The sequence below is a fragment of the Paralichthys olivaceus genome, chromosome 6 (assembly GCF_024713975.1).
Source record: "Paralichthys olivaceus isolate ysfri-2021 chromosome 6, ASM2471397v2, whole genome shotgun sequence".
NCBI lineage: Eukaryota > Metazoa > Chordata > Actinopteri > Pleuronectiformes > Paralichthyidae > Paralichthys > Paralichthys olivaceus.
Window position 1 is genome coordinate 11,971,469 of NC_091098.1, and position 23,187 is coordinate 11,994,655.

The 23,187-nt window shown below is 39.6% G+C and overlaps 1 protein-coding gene across 9 annotated transcripts in view; it reads right to left on the bottom strand.

Moving 5' to 3' along the window:
* The window catches only part of kazna (kazrin, periplakin interacting protein a), a 166,151-nt gene that overhangs the window by 52,286 nt on the left and 90,678 nt on the right, over positions 1-23,187 (bottom strand). For all 9 annotated transcript variants that reach the window (XR_011243122.1, XM_020088888.2, XM_020088886.2 and 6 more), the window contains one exon: positions 1,289-1,396. Coding sequence is in view for 8 of the 9 variants with exons in the window: in XM_020088888.2 (XP_019944447.1) it covers positions 1,289-1,396 (108 nt within the window). In the remaining variant the exon portion in view is untranslated. The remainder of the gene's footprint in view (positions 1-1,288; positions 1,397-23,187) is intronic.

Here is a 23,187-nt window from a genome sequence, read left to right on the forward strand (position 1 = left end):
AACCACCGGGTCAGAGACGAGTCTGGGAACGATTTAAAGTTTATCAGCTGGTGTTTGGGACGGTGCAGAGTGATTTACAGCAGAATTAAAAACAGGGGTGAGCACGACAGTATTAGATGTTCACAGAGCCATATTGTAGCGTTTAACTTGTGCCAGAGGCTTAAAATATATTATATAAAATAATAATGTGGCTGTTGTACAAATATTCAGCAACCACGACAAAATTACATACGGATACATAGAATATGGGTTTAAATATATCAGACTTTAATTTATCCCATTTATAAAAACCTAACAGCATTTTACTGTATTATTATCGATTCTTACATTATCAAGAACCTTCAACTTTTAATTATTGGTATTTAAGTAACTACAGGATAACGTTTTTCTTCTTAAATGATGTTATGTAAATGTCTAACATCTTTCTTATTAAGGCTTTCATGATAGTATATTTATTTAAACCTTTAAATGTAAATGAATGAATGGGGTAAGAGCAACAACTGCAATTTCATTTATCACTAGGAAATAAAAACTGCCTGTAGAGAATCACCAGTAAAATCTGACAAAAACTGCTTAAATGAATTTGTCCCAAAATAAGGTTTAAATCGGAGGGAGCGTGGGACATTCATTCAACCATTATTTTACCATTTAGGTAGTGATGTCATTTACAATATGGCAGAGTAAAGAAAATAAACAAAATGTTCCAAGACACTAAGAAGAAACAGTCATCTTTGCTAAATTATAAGAGCCAAAGTAAAAGCCTTAGGAATAAGTTGAGGGTATAACAAGCTGAGACTAAAGCTTTTACTTGGGATAAAATTGCATTGAGCTTTAGATTGTTCTGGATGTTATTCCATGTTCCATGATATGTGTCATACACCCATCGTCTTTGTTGTTCTTTGATTTTTTTTTTACTCAAGATTGTTGGAGTCTCTTATAACGTCTCTGACAAGAGCTCACTGAGTTCATTAGCAGCCAGGGGCAACCTGGACCAGCAGCAGCAGTCAAAATAACATGCAATGGATTCATCGTTCAAGTGACAGGTGCAAGCAGCCAATACTGAAATGGAAGAATAATTGAAGTCTGACTGCAGAAGTGCTACTAAAGCTACTCTTGCTCTCAGACCATGTTAAATTAACTTTATCACAACCTCAAGGTCTTGTGGATGTACTCCTGGCAAAGCTTATTGTGCATGTGTGCATGAATAGTTTTGTATAAACTCTCCTTTACTACAACATCCATCCCAGTGGTACTGAAGCAGAACACCACAGCAGTGATTGGCTCTTACCTTTGTCCAGGGAGGCGTCCGGAGAGTTGAAGTCCATGAGGCTGCTGATTTCAGTCTTGTAGCTGAGGTCAGCTGCTGGCGGCTTCTGCCTCGCATGGGGAGAGGGATCTGGGAGAAGGACAAATAACAAACAGGGTCAATGTAACATCCAGAATAGGGAGAGACGATATTATTATATAATATTCAGGAAGTCATCGGCGTTCTTAGAAATAAGATCAAGCATGTGTCACAAGATCAGATGAGAAGATTGAATTGTCAAAGAAATGTAAATTAATGTAAATTAATATAAACATATATATATATATATATATATATATATATATATATATATATATATATATATATACACAGTGGTTACTGTTACCGGTCTTGTATTTCTGTGTGTGGATTATTTTTGTCGCAGCATGATGAATTCACTTAAAGAGGTGTATCTGAAGCTGTAAAATCTTTTTTCTAACAACCAGAAAAATGAAGACAGCAAGAGCAAAACAGGAGTGAGAGAGAAAGCCTGTGTAACTACAAGCTGCACAAATGTGTGATGCATTCAAATCCTCATAGCAGCGTAAATGTTGTTTAAACAAATTCCAAAAATACACTGTGGATTGCAAACTAACTAACCCAGTGTGTGCTGGACACAGATGGCTTGAGTGCATTTGGGAAACAGCATGATTAATGCAGCACAGTGCACCAATCAACTCCACCCCATCCCTCTTAGTACGTAATGAACTTACTTACTCACTCCTTAAACTGTACTTACTCCACAGGAGCTTAACATTCATCAGCTCAGACACTGTCTCCAGGGAGAGTAGGAATGCTTGGCCATACAAGCCTAAACACATGCAGGCGCACAAACACTAATGTATTTGAGACCGCTGGATATGAATATTTGCATTTTTATGACCAGAGTGATTTCTGGTGAGGCTCAGTGGTTTCTAATATAGTTTTTTGGTCCCCACTATAGTGGCACGCAGTGTATGCATATTGATTGCACTGCTCCAGGTCAGCTCACATAAGATGAGTTTGCTTAAAGGACTTTGTCTACTTTGTCATGTGCAGTTTACTTTTCTCGCTCTTCCATACAGCTCACAGCCGCATGAGGAGGTTTTTTTTCAGGTGGTACTATTAAGTGCCACTTTTTAAGAAATGGTAGTTTTTGGTTTTTAGAGCATTTAAAATTCAATAATTCTGTTTTGGTGACACACACACATACACACACACACACACACACACATAACATTATATATAACATTCACTTTCTTTCTGATCTGAGTCCACTGGCTAATGTCCGACCACAAATCAGCCTCTGGGAGCAATGGACGATATTTTAGGGCTTCTAGTGCAGACAGTGGATAAAAAGGCCAAGACTTAATCTTCCATTCTTCACACCCTATACAGTCTGATTAGTTCATTTTATCACACAAATCCAATGTTTCTCCCCCAAAAAAACAAGAAGCACTACTTCTTTTAGGTGTTTTAGGGCTAGACCACTAATCTCTATTAACGGCTATCTGCATATCAATGAAGACAAATTTAAAAGCGGATAGCAATGTATTGCATTTCAATGGTTTCCGCCCTTTTTTACCTGTCCTTTTTGCTCTCTACACCAACTGTGAACCATCAAAGCCTGCTCAAATGTGATTGTTCAGAAACCAGACGTGGGTTTCCAGCTCCAACATCTTGCCCCTCACCTTCATATTCTACATATTCCCATGTAGAATTTGTTTATAGAGATAATGTTCCATCAAACTACATCTCTTCCTCTTCACTCATCCCTCTCTCTTTTATTCTGCCATCCCCACCCACCTATTAACACTCGGTTCCTGGTCGTGTTACTCGCAGTAATTCAGCACAGATGTGTCTGGGTGAGGGGCTTGAGGTCTGGGAGTGTGCTGTCATTGTGGTGAGATGAGTCATCACGCTTGTTGCTGGTTGGTGGACTTATGATTGAAGGTGAACTGTTCTGGCTGTTTTTTTAAAGAATGAATATCACTTTGCAACCCAGCACCTTGCAAATGTATAATTTCTTGACTTGCCCATGGTGCAGCCTTTGGTACCAGGAACACAGTAATCTGTTTTTTTTTGAATAATGCAAAAATCCACAGTGCATTTCTATCTGCTGGCTTTAAGCTGCTGGATGGTAGCCTGATGAAAATGTTTAATCTTCCCTGCATCATGCCTTTGACAGACATTCACAACATTTAAAATGTTACCGAGGGAAATGGAAAGAGTAAGGCCGGGAAAAAAAATGCAGAGTAAGTTGTAAACCATGACGGTTGCTTGATGACAACGGAGAGGAAAATGCAGGAGATATGTCATAGAGTGAGCTCAGACGAGACCGGAGATGTTTGTTTGCTGTATATGCAATAAAGTTGTTGTGTTGAAGATGAGAAATAATGTGAAAAACTTTCGAGTGACAGCAAAAAACTATAAATTACATTAAATTACTTTACAAACATCCTGTTTTGCTCCTGCAGCAAGTAAATCTAAAACGATTTTGTATAAAACACTTCACACTGTTGCATCAAATACATACATGGAAATAATTAGGCATTTAAATCAAACCAACACATATTTAATGCAACTTCTCTTCTAATCAGCATCTGTTGATAATATCTGCACTTGATTAATACAGCATCTTACAAATGTGTCTTAAAAAAGATATTGCACCTGGTTTGAAATCATTTTTACATGTTGGTATGAGGGCTGATAATGCTGTTACACTAGTTTTGCATCTTTATTGTGCAAGTTTCATTTGTAAGTACACAAGTCAACAAAAACATATGTCCGGTTGTTTTTAGAAATTTTAATGAGCAAAGACGCTATGTGATCACATGCTGGGATGCAAACATTGTTTTGTGGGTTTGTTGTTGTCTTTGGTAAATAACTGGAAGTTTAAGAGTTACACATGATGAGAGAAAATAATCAGGCTGCTGTTCTCAATACTGCCTCAGTGTTCAGACCTCGTAGCGACATGCTGTATTCTGTTTGTGAAAAACAGCTTTTTAGCGTGACTTAAAATCGAGTAATCGAGGAGGACTTTTGTTCTCTGGGTCACTGTTCATGTCTCTGAATCAATGTCTTTTAAAACACAATGTATATTTCCATAACTTCCAAGTGCCTTGTATTAATCTCGTTGTCTTTATCTCAAACAAACGCTGCAGGTAGATACAGACAGAAGGTGAAATTTGTGAAATATCAGTGGTTGATAATTTACCGGATATGTAGAAACAATCAGAAACATAATCTCCAATGTTTTTCTGCTGAACCTTGAGTGAGAATGAAGTTTTATATAAACCTATACTTATAAATAATGTTTGGGGTAATAGATGACGGATTTGAGATAAAAGCATTATTTCCTCCCTCTGCTTCCATCATCTCTGTTCTTTCCTGATTTTCACAGATGCCAGCAGGAATATTATCTGACACAGTGAGCTCACCCGTTGCCTCACTGTGAGTGTGGATATGTGTCAGACACAGTTGGTTTGAAATGAGAGGGTCTGTATGTTTGTAGACCGTAAGATAAATCACACATGGTGATGCAAGTGGAAGGAGAAGGACGTTTTATTCTTTTTGCCTATTTAATGGAAATGCCAAAAAATGAAATAACATCAAGTTTCACATATCTGAGGCAGCCCAGTGGAAAAGATTAGACGTTCACTTCACTTTCATCAGCTCTGTCTTCACTGCTTCCTCACTTGAACTTGGATTTGATTCTTCTCTGAGAGGAGAGGTTTATGAAAACCTATAAGTTAAAGCATCAGTTGTTACATTGATAAAAATGTATTTCATAGCTTGGTTCCATTTTCCCTGCCATCAAACTTTTTCAACTTGCTTTATTAATAATAAATGGCTGAAGTAGCTGAGAACACAGCTCAAGTAAAGAGTCATTCTGCTGTGATGAGACAAACAAATATTTGGGCCAGATAGTTAAAGTGCTGTTGTTGTTGTAATGATGTACTTATCCTTTTCACACCTGCCAAACAGTGAGCGCTGGGAATTAAATTTGGTTACAGTCATTCTGGAATCACTTAAGTGAACCTTTTAACTGACACAACCAATCGGATCATGGCAGCTATGTGCAGCTATTAGCCAGGTGAGTCGAGGTGAGAAAGCACATGATCGGAATTCTTAACAGCTCTTTTACTTTTTTCTTCGCACAACTACTCCCATCACACAACCAGGTGCAGCATCATGAACGTCTGATAGCGAGCGTCACTATTTGCAACATGTCAAATGAACAAACACCTCCACACACCTCTTTCATTCTAACAAGACGAGGGCTGCAGTCTGTCATTAAGTGTAATATCTGGATACAGAGATGATGTGTGCAGGTCTGATAATGTTGATGCACATTTTAATCAACATTATTATCCGGTATAATCTTCAGACCAAGTTCATGACTTTTCAAAATAAAAGATCTGTAAAACAGTGTGATATAAAGCATTGCTGCAACAATAACAAACATTGTGCTTTTAGTTTGAAGACATTTTGCTAAAGTGTAAGTGATTCTATAAAATGTTACTGCCGGAGATCAGCACCCACAACATAGATTTTATAAAAATAATCTGATTATCAAAATGGCAGGACAGATATTATTGGTTGCCAGTGGCTGACTTATTCAAATTCTTTTAATATTGAATGAATGGTGTGTCCAAGATCGCACCAAATGCTATACTGCACTTCACAGGGCAATTAATAATAGACAAGTGTGATGAACGGTTCTCAAGATGTGTGCCTCACAGGTAGACAGACATTAGTGGAAATAGTAGATAGATTAGTAGGTAAATGGGAGCTGATGTCCTCCTCAGGATGAAGTGACAGCAGCTCATATATCACAGTGTATACCTCTGTAATCAGCCTTTGAACATTGTAATGATCGCTGGTGTGGCCATTATATCAAAGACATTATTTGGAATGGTTCTCAACATGAAAAACATTCCACTGCTCATTGAGGATACTTTAATCTCCATCTCACATATTATAACCAGGCATAATAATATAAGATGTCATCTCCTTGAAGACCTTGGTGCCCCTGCAGAGCAGGAGGAGGAACCCTGTGCTCTATTAGGAAGTAGAGTGATGGAGTTAAGCCAAGTTCAAGTACCTAGCACTCTACATTTAGATAGGTCAACACAGGTTTGTGGAGATTTTTTGGAAGTTATTCAAGCAGTCACGGTTTTAATGAGCTGAAGTCTATGTGGTAATGATATAAAACTTCCTGTACTTTCATGCTCCTCTGGTTGAGTGTTCCAAATGTCCTAAAGGGAAGATGGAGAGGAATTACTAGTCGTCATGGTCCGAGTTCTCTCTCTCTCTCTCCCTATCTCACATTCCTGTCAGCACCCTTCTCCCTTGAGCCCCCTCTTCATCCTTAACTGACTGACTCCACCGCTCCAACGTCACCTATTCCCCCACCCCCTTCCTCATTTTCTCTGTCACCGTTTAATGGGGTTCCCCGAGCTCTCCTCTCCTCTGAGCCTGCCATATTTTATCTGGTGGCACGGTGCAGGAAAAGGCGGCAGCTGAAACAAAAGAAGACCCTAATGAGTAGTGAAGGTGATTAAGGATTGAATAGACGCCGCTGCTGGAACCTTCACGGAGCCGTCCACGTTCCCCAACTCGGCCTGCAATCTGCAGATAGCCACTGCCTCTCTTTTCTTGCTCCTGCCACCGGCCTTTAATTGCGCTGCCATTCTCTGGTTCGAGGGCTGCCGGACTCGTGATAAAGCTTGCATATTTATGCATTAATCACCACCAGCCAGGAGAGGCCTTTGCCCCCTCGCATTGCCTGCCTCAAGACCCCAATTCAAGGTGTCCTATAAATATCCTGGAGATAAATGGAACTAATGGACCAGGGGCTGTGATTTGGGGAACCTTTGGTGGTTCAGACTGTATTCAAAAGGCTGCCGAATGTACTAGACAGGCCACTCGATGGAAATGTATAGGCTGGGGAATGTTATAAGTTGGCGTGAGGACTTGAGAGAAAATGAGCAGCTGCCTGAGAAACTACAGTGAGGAGGAGCAGGCTTTTGTTAGTGCGTGAATGTCATTTTCACAATGTCCATCAGAGGAATGAACCCTTCACCATTTATATAGCATAAGAAGAACAGCCCATTTATTCAGCTCCTTGACAGACCAGAGACAGGTGCCTTTAAAATGACCTGAGCGTGGCCACTTCAACTCCATGATGCCAGAGCTGTGTGACAGCTTGAATCAGGAAGCTGAATGGAAATGAAACCTGCTGCATTCAGATCAGATCCAGCTTTGAATAATACCTGAAATAAAAATAACACAACTATTTCCACTATTTTCTTATCCTGCCTGATGCTCTTCAACAGTCTGTTATGGCTTTGAGGATGTTTTATTACAGAGACATTATAAGTGGACATGTTTATTACATTTAAATGTAACTGTTAACTGCTCGGATTGCTTCACTGTCAGTGGGATGCTGCGTTGTCATGGGAATAAATTTGAGGGCTCACTGTGTGTTGGTCATGTAACATAATTACTGCACTGTATGTTGTGGGCAAATTTACAAACACAATCATTAAACAAAAATTGAGGAAAGCTTCTCACTGTCTTAATGATATCACATGAACCAACTATGTTAAAAGAGAATCAGTGCATACTCGAATAACTGATTTGAAATTTGCCTTGAGAATGAATATGAAGAAATATAATTATCCTTATGCAGAAAACCTAGAAGGAAAAAACCTTTTCAGCTCCACTCACTTTGTTCAGAATCAATTTAATAAACAGTCACGATGAGCAGGAAATATGACTGAAAGGCAAAGAAAAAATATTCCACTGTTGTTATCCAGTGGACCATGGATGGCTGCTGTTCTACTTTTACCCTGGCAAAACAAATAAACAATAACAGTATGTATTGTGTTAGCCACTACTGTTTTAGCATCGCTATTGTACACTTTACATATAATACGATAACCTGTAAGCATTTCTCTAAAACGTACTTAGATTCATGTTTTGTGAACATTCAAGTTACTAACTTTCTTACTTTCCGTTAAGTTGCGAGACAGAAAAATAAAGCAATTACTTAGAATTTATATTATTTACTGTGTGCTCTCATTCCAGGTGAAATGGACGGCGTTTATCAAGATTCAAGATTTAGAAACATGGAAATGATGAATATTACAAAGAAAAAGAAGAAACAATTCTCCCTGGACTAAGCTTATTATCATGGCTTTTGTTATTGTTTTTATCTTTTTATTTAAAGTGTACATTGAACAATAACACCAGTAAAAATATCAGACATCCCTTGAAGACAAAAGCACAATACAAAATAAACAGAGCAAAGACTATGAATACCGAGTCTAACATAATTAATGTCTTTATTGGAAAATACATTAAGTTTGTATCCAGTCACTATAAAGCAGAGTGTGCATCTCCACATACTGAACTGGCACAATACAGAATACTAGAAAAGAAAATGAATCGTAATTCAATGAAATACATGAATTATCAGATAATTATCGGGTAATTATTGGGTACCAGTTTAAAAATCAATCTGAAAATAGATAGAGCCGGGACACAACTTGTTGTTTGAGTTTGTTTTCAAAAGCTAATCATCAGAACTAGCAATGAAAAGGTATTAAAAGTATGTTTCACAGCCAACGATGACAGCTAATACAAGGGAACAAACACCTCCTTGTGGTCCTGCTGCAAGCAAAGCTGTGCACATCAATTTTAACATCCGTCCCTGATTCCCCATCCTGTCAATATTAAATCTGCCATCTCGCAAAATATAATTCCACCATTAGGTTCTCACAAGAGGAAGTGTGCAGCACATGGAGGAAGGTTGATGGGAAACAGGAATGTGCTCTGAGGACACGTGTGGCAGCAAATGGAAATGGACTGACAGAGGGAAGTGAGAAAAAGAGAGAATAAATGAGAACAGATGTGTGAAGCAAGGTAAGAAACAGGAAAAGAGGGGAAGAAGAAGAATATACTCATCATGGTATAATCACCAAGAGCTAGGTTGCGTGGAAGAGATGACATGACATAAAGGAAATATATGATGCTCCTTCTATCTGCTCAATCAACATTTAATGTTATTACAGTGTGGATGGGAATAGCAGCTGATATTCAGAGAAATGTTTTAGAAGTAAGACAAATAAAAAGAAAATGTCTCGCTTTAAAATAAACTGCAAAGACATTTCCCTTTTTGGGCGACCTTGTGGTGGAAGGATGTGGAATAGATCAGGAGAGAGTCCACATTTTGTGTGAATTGGGATTGCAAGATTTTCACAGGAAACAACTCATGGAGGTTTCTGAAAAAATCTGACATACTGTATTAAGGGACAAATATCTGTGTGTGTGTGTGTGTGTGTGTGTGTGTGTGTGTGTGTGTGTGTGTACAGATTTCTTTGTGAGGACTTTTTTGAGCCTTCAACCTACAGAGTGAGGACATTTTTCGACAGGATATTTTGGCTGGTTCTCACTTTCTGACCCATTTTTAATGGTCTGTTTGAGGGTTAAAGGGAAAGTTCACTGAAAAAGGAACATGCACTTATTATCCACTCACCACTATGCCGATGGAGGGGTGGGTGAAGGGTTTGAGTCCCCAAAATAATTTAGGAGTTTCAGGGGTAAAGAGTGTTTCAATCAAGGCTATTTCCTTTTCAGATGTAATAAAACAACAGAAAAAACACAACATGCCTCCATACTGCTCGTGTGGCGTCATCCAAGTGTCCAAAAGCCCTGATATTCACATTCTACTCAAACAAGGTCATTTACACTGTGTTTTAAGCCTAAATGCCCGCTATCGGAAGTAGCAAAGCTAGTGGAGGAACATTTAGGATAAAACCATGGTGTAAATGACGTAGTTTCGAGTCGAAAATGAATGTTGTTTTTATTACATCTGAAGAAGAGGAGAGGATTAACTTCAATTGTATCAGATTCAGCTGCAACACTCTCTTTACCCCTGAAGGTCCAGAAGTGTTTTGTGGACTCAAACACTTCACCCACCCCTCAATCGGCATAGTGGTGAGTAGATGAGTGAATTTTCATTTTTCGCTGAACTATCCCTTCAAGACTTGGTTTTAGGATCAGTGGTGCAAACAACACATTTTCCACAAATATCCATAATCATAAAGAGGCAGCTCCTCCCAGAGAAAGAGATGATATTGATCAGATAAACATTCTCTGTCATATGATATCATATGATTCTACTGTTTATTCACATTAACAAATCATTCACATGGTATGAATGCATTATAACTTTTCAAATGGCAACTGATGGAGGTATATACAGTGTGCATTGCCCATTCAATGCTTTTCAATCTGCTATGCAACAGCTCTCAGTCACCAGCTGGGAAAAGGAGGACACACACAAATACAGATTCTCTCTCTCTCACACACACACAAATACAGACTCACACAGAAACCCATTTCCCCATTCGGCCCAAAAAATCAGGCACTCTTTCCAAACTCATCTCAGGCAGTAACAACTCCTCTATCCCTCTCTGACGGGAGCCAATCATCCAAGGCTCCTCTCCGTTCCACTTTCGCCCCTCACTCTGAAACTCACTAACACCTGACAAATACCCATCTATGTTTCCTCTCTTTCCCTTTCATGTGCGGACTACAGATCATTTCTCTCGCCCAGTCCTCCTCTCCAAAGGATCCCTGTTCCCACCTCCAAACCTCAGCTCATTCCCCATCTCATTGTCTGTCTCTGCTCCCTCTCACCTGCTGCACACTCGCTCTTTGCTGACTTCATCCTCCTTCACTCATCCACTTTCCTGGCCCTCGCCTTCGGTTTGTCTCTGTGTCTGTTCTCTCTCCCGCTCTCTGCATCTGTCCTTTTAAAATGTGAGATATCATAATGGGGAAAAAATGGAGCAGACTGAACCACAGAGCCTTGTGGGAGGCCTTTCCAATTTCTTTTTCCTCTTCTGCCTCTCTGACACTCAGACACAAACACAAACTGTTTGCCTGTTTATTTCCAACATTTGACGCTCCCTCCGTCTCAGGCAATTTTTTAAATCGAAAATGAGGCAAACATCACAAGCCAATATGGAGTGATGACAGTTTACTATCATCCAGACACAATGGCAACAACAACCCACTACATGAACAAGAGAAGAACAGGAAAGCTGGCAAATTGATGGTCTGTGTAAGGTGTGTGCCTTTTATTCATGATGTTCACAATTATCTGTAGAAGAACAGCACTTTGTGGTTAGAGTGATTTCAGAATTTATGGAATCGCCTGCGGCTCGTGACACTGTTGCTCCTGACAACCAGGTCTTCGTCATTTCTGCTCGTGCTCCTCCAACACAGTTTCCATTAACTGGCCCTCGTCTCTCAATGTTTGCGCCTCGTTCCATTAAAGCAGATGTAAATTAAACAACTTTAGGTTGGAACTTTCAACTTTTGAACATTTATACTCAAATTGGATTCATGTATTGTGAATTTTTTTTAGCCTGAAATGCATCAAATTCTTGCCCAAGTTGGTCCTCACAGAATTAAAGTTAATGGTCCACAATCGCAATTCACACATATTCTATTTCTGTACATTTCAACTGAAATAAGTTAAAGCCTGAAAACAAGTCACTTTTTTGAAATGTGTCATTACTCCAGTTTTGTGATTCAATGTAATGTGCAAAAGTGTAACTTTGACTTGAAAGCTCAATATAATTGGATTAAAACTGGTTATTGGTATCATGTTTAACTGATTCTGCATTAAACTGAAAGTAATTTTTTTTCTGGTTTACTGTATGTATCAAAAATCATCCTGGTATATTCCACAGAACTCCTGACCAAGTTAGACTCAGTTTTTGGCCTCTACGTGAGACCAGGAGAGGGCAGTGACAACAGGGGAACTTGCACAAAAGCTGGGTTGGCAAAGTCTTCTTCTTCTCACTGATGTGGCTGTGAGTCTTTGGCAGGAGGATTCGATTCCATATTGAAGCCATTAAACCTCCTACTGTGTCATTTCTCTCAAAACTAACCCACTGAACTGTTAATGTCCAAACAGGAGTTTGAAAAAGGGTTAAACACTGTATTTATTGGACTGATGGTTTTACATTCATACGTACTATGAAATTGTGCAGTTGTGTTTGTTCTAAATTTGAATTTGTATTTTGAGTAAATGAGATATTATAATTCTTATGGTGTTACTCATATGTTTGTTTATTTATCTATTTAATAATATTATATTTCCTCCAGTGCTCTGTTTCAAAATGTTTGAATGGAGCATCGAGATATTGAAGGTCACAGGTTGAAACAGAGTATCATCCACCGCCAAACATTAAGTAGAGTAGTTACAGAACCCCTAAGCTGTAGTTATAGTGACACAAGATAAGTACTGTATATTGTACTGTATGTATTTTAATGTATAGAACAGTTCACTAATCATAGCTGTGCAACAAAATGATAATTAAATGAGATTATGTAGCAATTAGTGGGGTATGACTGCATCAGCTTTAACGGCTTAAATTGAAACAAAACAATGATGCATGCTTTTCTGTGTCTGAACAGCTGAACAGCTCAGAAACGCCTCTGTCCGTTTAATACCTAAAAGTGTAATGAACAGGCGTTTATCACAGGCAGAGTACTGAGGTAATGTCACAGAAAGTCACAGAAACAGCTCTGTGCCAGAAAACTTGATAAAAATGGAGCAATAATATGCAAAGAGGCATCACAAAAGTCTGTCCAAACTTCCTGCGCAGACAAAATCAATTAGTGAAACAATTTTACACAGTATAAACACAGCAGCAGGGCATAATTACACAATGGTCTGCTTAAAAGGATTAGTGGGGCTTGGCTAATGATCGTTTTTTTCTGTCTTAAAAGATGGTGGTTATTAAAGGGTTCATTTAAAAGATCATTTTACTCCTTATTGTTCCAAACATCTGAGTGAAGCTGATTCTTTTCTGTCACTAAGTGTAGAAATATGACAAAACTAAACTGCACAACACTGACACAGTTCACATTATTTGTAATTGTTGGCTGCTTGGAAGTGATTCAAATCGAATTGGTCTTAGAAGGTAGGGAGCACACCCCTCCCCCTCTAGAGAGCTGTGCAGATACAACAAATCAAACAGGTCACCATTGGTCCATGAAGCTCACAGAGTGTGACGGTGCCCAGGACTACACTGCACTACTTATTCAATATCTCAGACTGCAAAACAAATTGCTGGTAGAGCAACACTTACCCCCACTTCAAGGCCAACTGACTGTCAGACATAAACTTCACTGGGCTCCGGGGCATGTGACACGATCGAGTAAAAAATCTTTTCACAACTCAGCACTTCAGTCATCGTCCAGGGAAAATCCTGCACCATGAATACCAAATAACGATTGTTGTATTCCCTCGGAGTTCTGCTCGACATGACACATGTATAGGGCAACAAACTACTCTCATCTCTCCATCTTTTGCAAGCCATGTCATACATTTTTCATACAGTGCATGTGTAAAATATGTGCAGCCAGCATGTCTAGAGTGATTTACACTGTTAGAATGAGTTAGGTCTATTGAAGATAGACAGAACAGTAAATCCCAACAAACTGGATGTTAATGATAATAAGCAAAATATCCAGTTTGAACATGATGTGAGTTAATTCATGAATATGAGCTTCAAATGACATCTCACCATATTTAAAGTTGATACATTTTGTATAAGTGAATGAATGATTTTATTCAGCGGCTGAACTTTTGAACTTATTGTATCATTAAAAATCCTTTCAATCTCTCACCTCGTAAAACTAAACAAAATTTCTGACAGGTGAATATAAGAAGAATAAGCATCCAACTGAAGCAACGTGTCTCTTTGACCTTGCTCAGGTGTGAAATCCCATGCAAATGCAGAGAAACTGCTTCCCCAGCCCACATGGTTAGCAGCTGAGAAGAGGGTGAGTCAAGGGGTTTATGTCCCAGACTGGCATGTTGGGGGATGTGAGTGGGTAAAGTGGTTGAGTTGTCTCCTCCGTCAATAGCTACAGCTGAAGGTGGGTTCAAGAAGCCACTTAACCCCTCGCTTTTCCAGTGGAGTGGCTCAATGGCTAAGCTGCAGATAGCTGAGGAAGCACTGGACAACTCCCAGATGCTTTGAGAGGTGGGTAAGTGGGAGTGGGAAGAGTTAGGCTTAGAGAGAAGAGTCTGTATCAACTTTATCTGGATGAAAAATAAATAAGAGAAGGCTTCATACCACAAATTCCACCAACATCTGTCTATCTGTCTGGAACACATACCTCGTAAACCATTCATCTTATTGGCTTCAAACTTGGCATGTGTATTGTAAATTCCCAGAGGAGGTGCTATGGCGTGTTTGGTGTGATTTGTACGAAACGTTCACTTTATTGATAAAAATATACATTGACTCACAAAGGTCAGTGTGTCTCACAGGCCGTATCTTGCTCGCTAGGTTATAAATTGTTATGTATGTGGATTGATTTGACAAAAAACTATAAGAAAGATGAACGATCTGGGTCATGAATATAAAAAATTTCTCGTTGGATTCGAACAACGAGTAACTTGGCTGTCTCAATGTGCTTTTTGTCTCCTGAGTCACTGTCACATTTATGCACAAATAATGACTCTGATAGCTGCTTTTACAGTTCGGCCATAACCCAAACGGCATCTCCAGATGCCTTTGTGACGGTTGTTAGGTTTTATAAATCCAAACTAACCTTCTTCATCACTCCACCAAAGCACTCAGCAGCAGCACTGAGGCAGCATTCAGGTGTGCTAGCTTTATCGATCGGCTAATGGGGAAAAGGCGGGGGTTGGACTTGATGGGAAAACTCAGCGGGGGGCAGTGGGCCAAGCCACAGTCAGCACAGCGATCTCAAGCACGATGGATTAGTCCACACACACTGTTGTAACCAACACGGCACACATTGGTTTTATTGATCTGAATTATACTCATAAATCAAAAATAATCTCTAAATTTATATCACGAAATCTCTTCATTTAAGAGTTAAACTTAGTAAATATATTTCAAGTATTATTTAGTAATTATCTAGTTGTGCAGTTTTTTTGTTAACACAGCCAAAAGGTACAAAAAAAGTTGGCACACAAAGTTTGACCCGAAGTCTGAGAGGGTGGTTAGGGAAAAAAGAAAGTCAAACTTTTTCAGCTTTCAGGGAAACTGCGAGGGCGTCTGGGTCACTGCAGGTCCGTGGCTAACAAGCTCCTAAGAGACATATTGGTTGGGGGTTGGCACTGGAGCGGTCACATTAGTCAATGTGCCATGAGAGAGCGGAGTGGAAAATCAGTGGCTGTAAAACCTTTCCCTCTAGCAAGACGAATGTACAACAAGACCAAGAATTAACCCTAAACCCTGCATCCACCATCCACATATAACCCTTCAATAGATAATTATATATTTTTCCTAGTGCAAAGGAGTAATGACATCCAGAGAGGAAACGTAGAATAAACACTTGGTGATAGTGACTGTCAGGCTTAGGCCTTTTGTCAAATATAAACCAATCAGATACTTTCCGCCCAAATCAAAAAGGCTTTGCCATCCACGCCTCTGGTTTTAAAATGTAAACAGTGACTCATGCCATTATCCACCAAACACTTCCTCTAGTTCAAACGCCCAACAATCTGGAGGTGACATCACTGGTATAAATGTAGGTTAAGCTGGAAGGGTTTGGCACATGAGTCAGATCAAAGTGCAAACACTTGACATTTACTGTCACTTCAGTCAGGAGCTGCAGGATTATTATGAATACAGACACGAAGCTGTAGTCTTGAAACATTCACAAAAAAATAAGTACATTTATACATAGAACTGTAACAGATAGATACTGAGGGTGAGGCACGATTCAAAATGATCACCATTAGCTTTAGAGGCGGCACAGTGGTACAGCGGTTAGCACTGTCACCTCACATGGAGAAAGGTCCTGTTCAGATCCTGGCCTGTGTGGAGTTTGCATATACTCCTCATATCTGTTTGGGTTTTCTCTGGCTTCCTCCCACAGACTGAAGACATGCAAATTGGTGTCAGGTTAGTTGGTGACTCTACATTGACTGTGGGTGTGACTGTGAATAGTTGTTGGCCCTGTGTGCCCCGCCCAGTCGCTGGAGGAATTCCCCTGCGACCCTCAAAAGATAAGCAGTATAGATTATGGATGAAATATAATATAGTCCAAATCTAATTTTTAGTAAATGTACCTTATAAGCCTGTATAATAACAGCCACAAGAGAGCTCCCATTGCAGACTTTGTGTGAAATCCCTTTATTAAAATGAATGTCACTGAGCTGCCGCAAGCGCACATAGTGTGCTTGATGGCATTAATGGGTCCTTGTGTAACAGCTATGTAAGTATGACGGTTAAAGTGCTTTCACTGATACAGAAAAATTTTCATCATTCATGTAATCTGAGATTCAAGAGAGGAAAACAGGCAGAATGAAATCATTTGTAATCTAAAAAAATATGACTGTGAAAATTAGAACATCTTTTTTAAATCCTTGTTTACAGTCAGATGTAGTAGTTGAATTTATAATGAAAAGCAAATACAGAAACTTTATTAATCCATGATGGATAATTAGACTCAATGACACAAAGCTCCATTCTAGTAATAAATATGAGTCTCTGAAAACATGTGTTACCAAGGGTGAACTCATTAACAATGAGACATGTCATTTACAAGCGACACAGATTGTGAAATTCATGACCGCTGCCTGGGAATAAAGAAATGAGATTATTAGCCGCATGCACGAGGGTATACATCACATACCAGCACATACAGGTAAATAATTCAACACCTCGTTGGCTTAAACATCAGACACATTCACAGCACTTATGCATGTGTGTGTGTTGTCATCTCTCACACACACACACACAGACACACACAAACACCTAAGTCAAAGCGACTGCGACAAAAAAGATCTTTTCATTTTTCTTCCAGACACAACTTCAAACAAAACCAGCGTTCACGTTCAAGAATTCACGTCTGCGTCCCCAGTGACAGTGTCACAAAATGGGCCTAATTGTTGTCAGCTGGACACCTCCTCAGCGCTTCCTGTCACTTTTTCCATATTCTACAATTTGCCTTTTCCCCATTTACAGCTCGCCGCTGACAGGATCATAGCAGAGGACTCTGCCAGCGAGCTCGGTGATGTAAGCTGTCACTGCAATGTGTTGCTAGGCAAAGAAGTGGAGGGAGTTTTCTAAGTGCTGCGGTTACTGGGTGTTGACATTTCTGTCTGCCTGCACCAACAACAACTGCTGTTTCGACACCGCCAGCAGCAGCAGGAGATAGACAGACAGGGGTTGGTGCTCTTTGAACCTTGACACCGTCAGGTTTTCAACCCCGCCAAGTCACTCTGCTGCTTTTTCTGCCTCCATGCTACTCCACAACTGTATAAGTAAAGCTGCCGCCTCGCACTGCTGATCGTTTGTCTCATTCCCACGACAGTTGACATGTTAATGACAGAGAAACTTGTGGTTTCGGACCTAAGTTGCTTACAGACATTCAAGTCCGGAGATTTTACAAACATTTTCTGGAGAAGCTGTATGTGAGAATGCAAATGTGTCAGCAGCGATGGGCAGTATTTAAGATACATGTATTTGAAATACACATTCAAAATCTTGTATTTGATAAGTTTGATGAAAATTTAATCATATTTTGTATCAAAATACTTTTTTGTATTTTTGGAGTTTAAAGATACTGTTAAATACTTTCTGTGAGAAAATAAAATCTCCTGTGTTCTTCTTGTGTTAATGGAAAACTCCTTCACGATCTGATGTCTGAAAACGGCTCTAATGAAGTATGATAATCAATTAGTACAGAAATAATTAGTCCACTAATTAAATAACTGATTCATAATAAATGAATCAAGAACAATCAATCAATCTAACTCAATTCAGTGTTGAAAGTCACTGAAACTAAATCTGAAAAACTGAAACTTAAAAGTGAGGAATTGCTGCTTTATATCATTGTAGCTTGTTTTTTTTGGGACGTTTGGTCAGGTGCAGAGACTACACATTTAATCCTGCCTGAGCTGAGTGGATCTGAGTGTGTCCTATATTCAAGGCAGCAGAGTGGCGCAGCCAGTCCAGCAGTTTGGTCAAAGGTCATCTAGAGTAGCTAAATTAAGGGAGGCCTCTCAGCCAAAACAGCTTCTTGTAATGGATGCTACGGAGCAGCATTGCCACCGGGGTCAGTGTCATTTACACAGACTGCATTGTGGGGTGTACACTTTATGAAGTAGAGCAGTGCCCTTCCCTGTCAGTGGGGGCTGATAGCTTGGCCGGCGTTATTTCCAGGCAGCTGTGTGTGTGTGTGTGTGTGTGTGTGTGTGTGTGTGTGTGTGTGTGTGTGTGTGTGTGTGTGTGTGTGTGTGTGTGTGTGTGTGTGTGTGTGTGTGTTTGTGTTTGTGTGTGTGTGTGTGTGTGTGTGTGTGTGTGTTTGTGTTGGTCTGGTTTGCTACTGGAGTCTGCTGCTCTTTAATGTCTTGAGGTAAAGGCATGTCATAACTCCCTGGCATGTGCATACTTTAAATTGTCCAAATGCTGAACAAAAGTTCAGTCTTTTTCTTCAGGTCCAGTCACATGTAGGAAGCCAAAGTTTGAAACTTCCTTGAGAATCAATAATCCAAAAAAAACCACTCTAACTTGGCATTGTCAGCAATACACCCACCAAGTTTGAAGTTGACTGGATCAGCAGTTGTTGAGGGAATTGAAATAGAGATGGAGAGATTAATCTGTCACTTTTTTTTTTTTTTTGAAATCCAAAACATAAAGTCTAAGTGCATCAGTCTGAAGTCGTTTGCCTCGTGCCTGCACTGCAGACAGCAAATCAAAGGTGAGGCTGCTTGTCGTCTTTGTACCCTGCAACTGTCTTCCACAAACCTGTGGGTCCACCTGTTAGCAGCAGCTGAGGAGCCACCGGACGAGCGGAGCAACATCAAGAAGTGGTGGGAGGAGTTGAATATATTTGGATCTAATATGTGTCATGTCAAATCTGTTCAGACCTGATTTTTGGAAAAGTGAGACGGACAGAGCTAGAATCTTGAGGCTCTTGTATCAAGCACAGTATATTCAAGCAATCCATGTTTTCACTTAGGGAGAAAAGAGTTTGTCCTTATTACAACCTTGAGAGGCTGAGTGGGACACATTTGGTCAAGGTCTGTGTTGACCTCATTTAGTAACATGTATCTACAGGCGCTACACCCGTGTCCTCGTTGGTAACATTAAATATGTCAGATGAACACAGAGTTTCAGGAGCCACAGGAGAACCGCTCGTCTCCCTACAGATCATCTCCCCTCTCCGTCCTTTCCTATCCAAATGTATTCATGTGCATTCTCAATCTAAACACAACCTTGTGTGAAATCCACTGGAAACGAAATGTCTGTCTTATCACTTTCCTATGCTCCTGAGGTCCTTATATGTAGTTGCATGTCAGCCACTGTTGCCTTAACGTTTGCTTCGTGCCCTCCGGCATGGCGAGGGAAGACAGCGATAGTAAGAACAGCTGTGTGTCTCTTTGTAAACAAGTGTTGGGTCAAACCTGGCATCATTAATCCCTCTGCAGTAGGTTTCCAGGCCCTGAGGCATGCCTGCCCCACAAAATCTCTCTTTTTTAAGTTGGTACTCTCTGTTGCCCTGTCACTTCGCCTCTCTCCGTCTTTAGATCTCTCCTTCTCTTTCACCGTGTCTCAGGCTGTCTCTCCGGTTCTTCAGCCTCAGATCTCCCCAGTGAATCGCTCTCCGTCACTCCAGGGCTTTCTGTCACTTCAAGGATGGTAATCCAACAAGTCAGCATTTTGTGGCAGTCAAGGGTTTCTTGTGTTTTGCTGTTTTTTGTCTGTTTACCTTGCCAGTGAGGAACCTGACATGTCCCATCTCTCAAGAAGAGCTCCAGTACAAACGGAGCAGGCACTGATGGAGTTCACATTCTGATATCAATGTTTATTTGTTCCAGTTACATAAGATTTTCTCAAACTTTCTTTGCTGTCTTTATCATTGCTAGTCTTACTCAGTGTCTCGATTCAGGGGCTGCATCATGAAAGTCATGAAAGCCAAAGCAAAATAAGACGGTCTGGTTAACAATGGCTTTCTTTGGTCGACATCACCGGCTTGTCCCGCACTAACTGCCGTTGCTTAGCAACAGAGTTGGCTTTTTTTAACATGTGAACCGTTGTTTATTTGAATAGAAGCGGGATACTCAAGCACTGGACGTCTCCTCACTTGCTGTCGCCATAATCTCTTTGAAAAACATTTTGTTACTGAAGAGCAATGAATACTTGGATAGGTTGGCCATTTTGTTTTTCAGGGTTGAAAGGAGCCATTTGAAGAAGACTTTGAAATGGGACAGACTGGCAGTGACAAAATAAAATGCAGCCTCCGAAGGATGCAACACAGACTTCACGTCTAAAGCTGTGTTTTGAAGAAGTTATGAAGATTCCAACTTTTACTCTGTATATTGTTTCTTATACTGACATGTTAAAGGGACTGATATTTAGTGTGTGCTGGGCCGGAGGTATCTGCTCTAGTGTGTGCCTGTCTATTACTCTGAATCTGTATCTTATTTTGACATTGTTTCATCTCTTCCCATGACTGATTGTTGATTAGTTGAAAGCAGATAAACTCCACAACATGTGGAGTCATTTGAGACACACTTGAGATGAAGAGCTGTTTAAATAAATGAACTGGAGACGATGCTGCAAACCATTACCCGGAAAATAAATGTCCTCCCTCTGCCGATACAGCCAAACGAAGTAATGGCCATGTTAAATATGTACCAATCCTTAGAGGAAAGACAGCAGCTCTTACTTTGGAGCTGTGGATTAATGAAGGGCTTTGATACCAGTTCAATAGGTGATTCAGAGCAGCTCAGATTCCCTTTTCAACAGCTCATCATCTTCATACAAAGTAAAAATGAATACCTTGTCAGTGGAGCCATTGTGCTGCTTTCATGCTGCACTTAAAGGAGTTTTCCTCCGGGGATAATCTTACACTGTCATCAACTCATGATCTTCAGGGCATTCCTACAATTATTGTCAGATTCATTCTAATTATAATAGCAATAATGTGAACGCTTTGAGAGATAATTCATTATGAGAGAACTGGCATAAATGTAAGCTTTGGTATGTTTTGTTTTGCTGAGATAATGTCACAGAGAAGTTGGGGTCATAATTTGTTGTGTTGTTTTTCTGAATTATGAATAGCCTCAAAAATTACAACCCTCTGACACAATGACAACAACAATTGACAGTTTCACAGAGACTATCCGTTATATTAAGATTGCATTTGTTTTTATTTTAAAACAGTAATAACAGTTGGTTTATTGTTTTAGAAAAAATGTGTAACGCGCAATCCTCTTCATCAATTCTTTAATAATTCAACATTATAAATGTTTTGAAACTTTTTCTAAAGACATTTACAAAGTAATTACAAAATCAAAATGTTAAATCAATTCAAAAACAGTTTAAATGTCAAGAAACCATTAATCAAAGGAAGCAGAATAAATAAATGATAAATTAAAATAAAAAGCAGGTTCGGTTGTATAACATTGTTATAAATGTGACTGAAAATAATATAAAATAATGTTATAAAAAAATGTCTTTAAGATTTTATAAAGGGATAAGGAGTCAAACAGTCTGACCTCCAGGATTTGATTCATAAAGTGGGTGGTGCCAGGTCAACTTACAAATTGTCCAGAAATTCAAGAAAGCTTTTCTTACATGAAACAAGAAAAAGCAGCAAATTCAGATATTTGAGGAGCTGGAACTAAAGAGGCTTTTTTGGGGGCAGTAATTAATTAAACAGTTAATCTTAAAAAAAAAAAAAAATATTAGACAAATTTGTAGGATATAATAATTCATAATTAATTAGTTATTGACGAAACAATTCTATTTGTCTATATTTTTAAATAACCTCCATTTACAGTCATTTTCCCTCCTAATTTGAGTTCTTGTGTTTTCCTCTCTCCTCTGAGTCTGTTTCAATTGATTGTCCCCTATCCTCTCTGTCCACACGTCTCTTATTACGTCCTGGCGCTCTCCATCAAGAATAGGCTGTTTTCATCCGGCCTGTGCATGTTCGTGTCAGACACCATTCCATACAAATTAAAGAATGATAGCTTGTCCTCTCCTGCCCATACCTCTTTACCCAGAAGCCATTCAAAAGCTCCAATTAGATCAAATCAAATGAACAGAGCCAAATGAAAAGTCTCAGCAGAACACTTTGGTGATTGTGCTGCCAGAGCTCGACAGTGTGCATATTAAAACTTAAATCACTGATAAACAACAACACAATCCTGGGACAGCTAATGATTCCCTCACCAAGCACTTGTCATTGATAAACGGGCTCCAACATAAATGTAAAGAGTGGAATATTTACAGACTTCTTAGGGTTCCTTGGTCCCGTCTCATCTTTAGACAAGTGCACGACAGATTACTCCATTTGTGAAGATTTAAAGTGACTTACAATGAAAGTCCCTCTGAATCTGCCGAAAGTCAATCTGATTTGATGAATGAATCTTTATAAATACAGTACATGGGCTTGAAAGGTGGCGAATCATTGTATTATCTGTAACGCCTTCAGATCGAAAGTCACAGGCCACATTATTCACTTGTCTCTGGCAAAACAGCAGCTTCAGATTGTAATAACACGTCAAAGCCTTCAAGTTCCTGAAGTGGGAATGAGGAGGAGCAAGAGATGAACTTCAGCAGAAAGGCTTCAGACTATTTGCTTTTTACCAAACAAGCTTTGACAAGAGTGAAGTCAAAGTTTAAAGTCAGAAAAAAGTTTCTCTTGTAGGATGGTAAAAGTCTTTGAAGAGGCACACAGTATTAAACAGTGAAACCTGCTGATGCTTGGTCAGCAGCAGGTTAACCCGGATGTCAATCACTTATCAAGGTGACTTAAAGGCTGCGGCTCTGAGGTGACATCAAGCTGGCTTAGCCGACCGAAAAACCAAT